Genomic DNA, 3904 nt, shown 5'->3' on the forward strand with positions numbered 1-3904 from the left:
TATATATATATATATATATTACCTCATTATAAAAACCTATCAAACTATTAACAAAGTATTTCCAGTTTTAGGCAGAGATTATTCCCGGTAAGTAGGTTAGGTGGTTAGGTATTATATAAATTGGAAATAATTTAATTCCGGTTTTTATACCAACATTAAAAGCTCCAAATGGCTACAAAAATTGATCTCCGAAGTTTCATAATTTCGTAAGACCTAGCAAATATTTTACTTTTTGCTCCATTTTTTAGTTATTTTTTTACGTAAGTATTTTTTAATAGAATTTAAATTTATATACTACTGTAATAATTATTCAGAGCAATGACTGAAAATATTTCGCAATTATTACACAGGGTGTTTCTCAAATAAGTGTGTTCCTTATTATAGACGGCACGAAAATGAGCAACATTTATTAAGCAACTGATGGTCTACAACATTTCGTTTTAAATTGAAAAAAAATATTTCACATGAAGGTTTAAACAAATTTAAAGCCGTCCCTGGTGCGGCGGACAGCTGTACCTTTGACACAGCTTGATGTGGCGGTCGAGAACCAAGCGAGACGGAATCGTGCTAACTCTCTCAGATTAAGCGGAATAGTCGGGGCTGGATTAAAAGAATTTTTATTATTGAAATAAAATATTTAGTTTCTACCTGACAGTACCGTAGTAGGTAATTTTAATAATATGAAATTTGAATTAGAATATTACGTGGTATGACATTAAAAGTAGAAAATAGGTATTTTAGATAGGTAATAGGTTTTGTACTTGGAGTTAATACGGATTCTTAAAAGAAAACTTGTAGACTAATTAAAATTCCTTGTTGTAAGTTCCTGTTTACTGACGTAGAGAAGAAAATCGCGTTTTTTCGAACAAAAAATCGTTAATATCTCGAAAACGGTAGATTTTAGAGAAAAGTTGCATATGAACATATTTGTTCAGGATACCCCAAAAGGCCTATAAAAATGTATTTCGAGCGATAAAATCGAAAATTACGAATTTGTTTAAAAAAGTAGTTTAAACAATTTTTGACCATTAGTAACGTCTGGCAACATGCGGATATGATTCAAGGGTCATTTTTTTAGTAAGATTATGAAAAAAAATTCGAATGAGAATCATGTTCCTAGCGGGAGCAACGATACAGCCTGGACTAATACTTATACATATTATAAAACATACCTACAATATAATATACAAAAAAATATAATAACATAATATACATATAGTATTAAAAATATAATCATTACAGATTTCTCCCTTATTATAAGTTTATTTTTTGAATATTCCTAAAAGTTTGGTTTATATAGTTTATAACGTATAATAAATTCTAACCCTTAAATATAACCTAAGTACAAATTCTTTCGGAAAAGTATGACACGGATGACTAAAAGGTAGTCTTCTAATTAATTCAAAAAATGTGCTACAAATGTTATTTTTTGTGGATAATTGTTCAAAATTATCTTGAAATATCTTTTCAGTGTTACAAATGAGCTCAACAAAGTTATCGTTTGGCATTTGCAATTGTCCAAATAAGGTATCTTCATTTTCATTATTATTTAAAATAAAAATAAATCAACGAAATTATACCCATGCCTATGATAGCAATTCTTACTACCCGTTGTCGTTACTCGCCTGAACGAACGCCAAAGCCGTCTTTTCCGCTGGAAGGCGGGGCATAAACGCTGCGCGGCGGAATCGATGCTAACGGTTCCCGCCAAGACAGTTGAGGAGTTGTATAAGCTGTGCCTTTGATATCAAAGTTGCCGTGCACCGAAGTGCGAAAGAGCTGATGGCGGTTTTAACGATTTAAATTTTGTGTTAGAAAATGCTGAAATGTATTCAAATCTCGTTTAAAAGTAACACAAATTAAACGTATAAACGAATTACTTACCAATAGACGATATGCTCTGCAAAAATTGTTCAAAGTTATTTTCAAGTGCCAATAAACATGCTTCCAAATAACGCTCAAAATTCTGTCACCAAAAGCACCACACCACACATTCACTGAAAACCGTTGCTGGAACCGAGATCTCTGTACAAAGTGAGGATTTGCATCACACCAATAAATATTTTACACGCCGGCAACATACAACGCACGTGCACAGGGTCGGCTTACATTTATGGTTAATTTTCTTAATTAATTTTCTCGAAAACGGAAGCATTTAGACAATCAGTTACTTAATAAAGGTCGTTCATTTTATGCCCTCTATCACCCTTTTCGGAACGCACTTATTTCAGAAGCACCCTGGATAAAAATAGACTTAAAGAATTACATAAAGGAATAGGAAAAGAAAAATAAAGTTGTAAATTGTCATGCAAATTACATTAGAGAATTAGCGTTAAGCCCGGTCCAGACATGCTACAAAACACGGTTATATAACAAAGTTATCTAACATGTTGCAAAAATTTTTGCTACATGTAGCAGATTTTCCTGTTAGATGTTATGCTAGAAGTTATCCATCTCGAGTCGGTAAGATCAAAGGAAGTTATACAACACTGCTAATGTTTCTTGTTACACACGCGTCCACACATGCTAGATTACGACGTCAACAACCGATGTGACCAGTGTCGCGCATAAGTTGTAAATACATACATACTACATAGGTACTGTGCAAAACCGTACTTATCTTATCAACTTCGACGTCACCTGTTACATAGGTGTTGTATAACAATGAAAAAGTAATATTAACGGTCGATAGAAGGAAGCACAAAAAACAGGCACTTAGGTAGAAAATTCTGGAAGGAAGCCTAAATAGTTGAAGATAGGCAGTTGAAGTGAGACCAGTGTGCAGATAGGTAGCAAGACGATCGGCAGGCAGTGTGACAANCGAACCCAAAACCTCTTTTTTCGTGATTTCTTCTCCTTGGAAAGTAGAATCACGCACGCCGCTGCCGCAAGAAGTTGGTGTTCTGCGTTCGAAAGATCCATCTTGACTAATATTCATGTGTGGACGCAAGCATGTTTTCTAACAAAGTTACATAACAAAGTTATACAACAATGTTTCCATGTATGGACCGGGCTTTAGAAATAAAACACATAAGAACACTTTTATAGGCTAATTTATTTATTTACATTTTATATACAAAAATATATACAATGAGTTCTAACTGACTACATATCACATTACCATAAAATGTAAGAAATTAATAAATACAGTTAATTGTTACAAATATAAATATTTTTTAACAGTACAATAAGATATATCACTAACAAATTTAATTTTATTGTGTCTGTCATTAGCTTAGTACCCTCTTGCATTGCATCGCTATTTGAAGTTTATAATATGGACTTATGTACTAAAATTGAACTTTGGTTCAGAGTTGAAGGGCACCTAAAATTAATAAATATCAAAGATGATTTGATGACATTTTTTCTGATTCCATTAAAATCAATGCTTCGATTAGTTCAAATTAAATTTTCCAATTTTAGAATAACTAGATTAGTGCCAAGGCCGAAAAAAACAAAAAAAATTTTGGTTTTTAGATTCAGACCTATCATTTCCTATAGATTTTGATGTGTTGAAACCAAACTGGAAGAGTATTAAAATGTTTATAATTTTGGAACAAGTCTCTTCTATATAGTCCAGTCGGCAGAGGCCGAAAAGTTACTGTAGGTGACATTTTCTTGATAACTCGGAAATAACTACACAGGAATACTTTAAATGATGAGTACAATAACAGGCTAATTTGCTGACAAGGTATTTTATCAGGAAAAAAGATATTAACAATTTAATCATAAAAAAAAAATTTTTTTATTAGTTTTCTTTAAATAACTCAGCGGGATGACTTTGTACGAAAAAATGCTTAGGACATGATTTTGTTCGTAATAAAAATAGCTACAAAATATATATGTATATTTATAAAATATTCCATCACGGTAGATTAACCAGCACTATTGTAGTTTCGGTTTC

The 3904-nt window shown here is 32.2% G+C and overlaps 1 protein-coding gene across 1 annotated transcript in view; it reads right to left on the minus strand.

The window, feature by feature from the left end:
* Window positions 1-3058: 3058 nt before the first annotated feature.
* LOC108912672 (putative uncharacterized protein DDB_G0282133) overlaps window positions 3059-3904 on the minus strand; it is a 20079-nt gene continuing 19233 nt past the window's right edge. Inside the window, exon 7 of the mRNA XM_018717985.1 lies at window positions 3059-3325. Within this exon, the coding sequence (XP_018573501.1) occupies window positions 3284-3325 (42 nt within the window). The 3' untranslated portion in view covers window positions 3059-3283. The remainder of the gene's footprint in view (window positions 3326-3904) is intronic.

This window comes from Anoplophora glabripennis, unplaced genomic scaffold, assembly GCF_000390285.2.
Source record: "Anoplophora glabripennis isolate ALB-LARVAE unplaced genomic scaffold, Agla_2.0 scaffold906, whole genome shotgun sequence".
NCBI classification, from domain to species: domain Eukaryota; kingdom Metazoa; phylum Arthropoda; class Insecta; order Coleoptera; family Cerambycidae; genus Anoplophora; species Anoplophora glabripennis.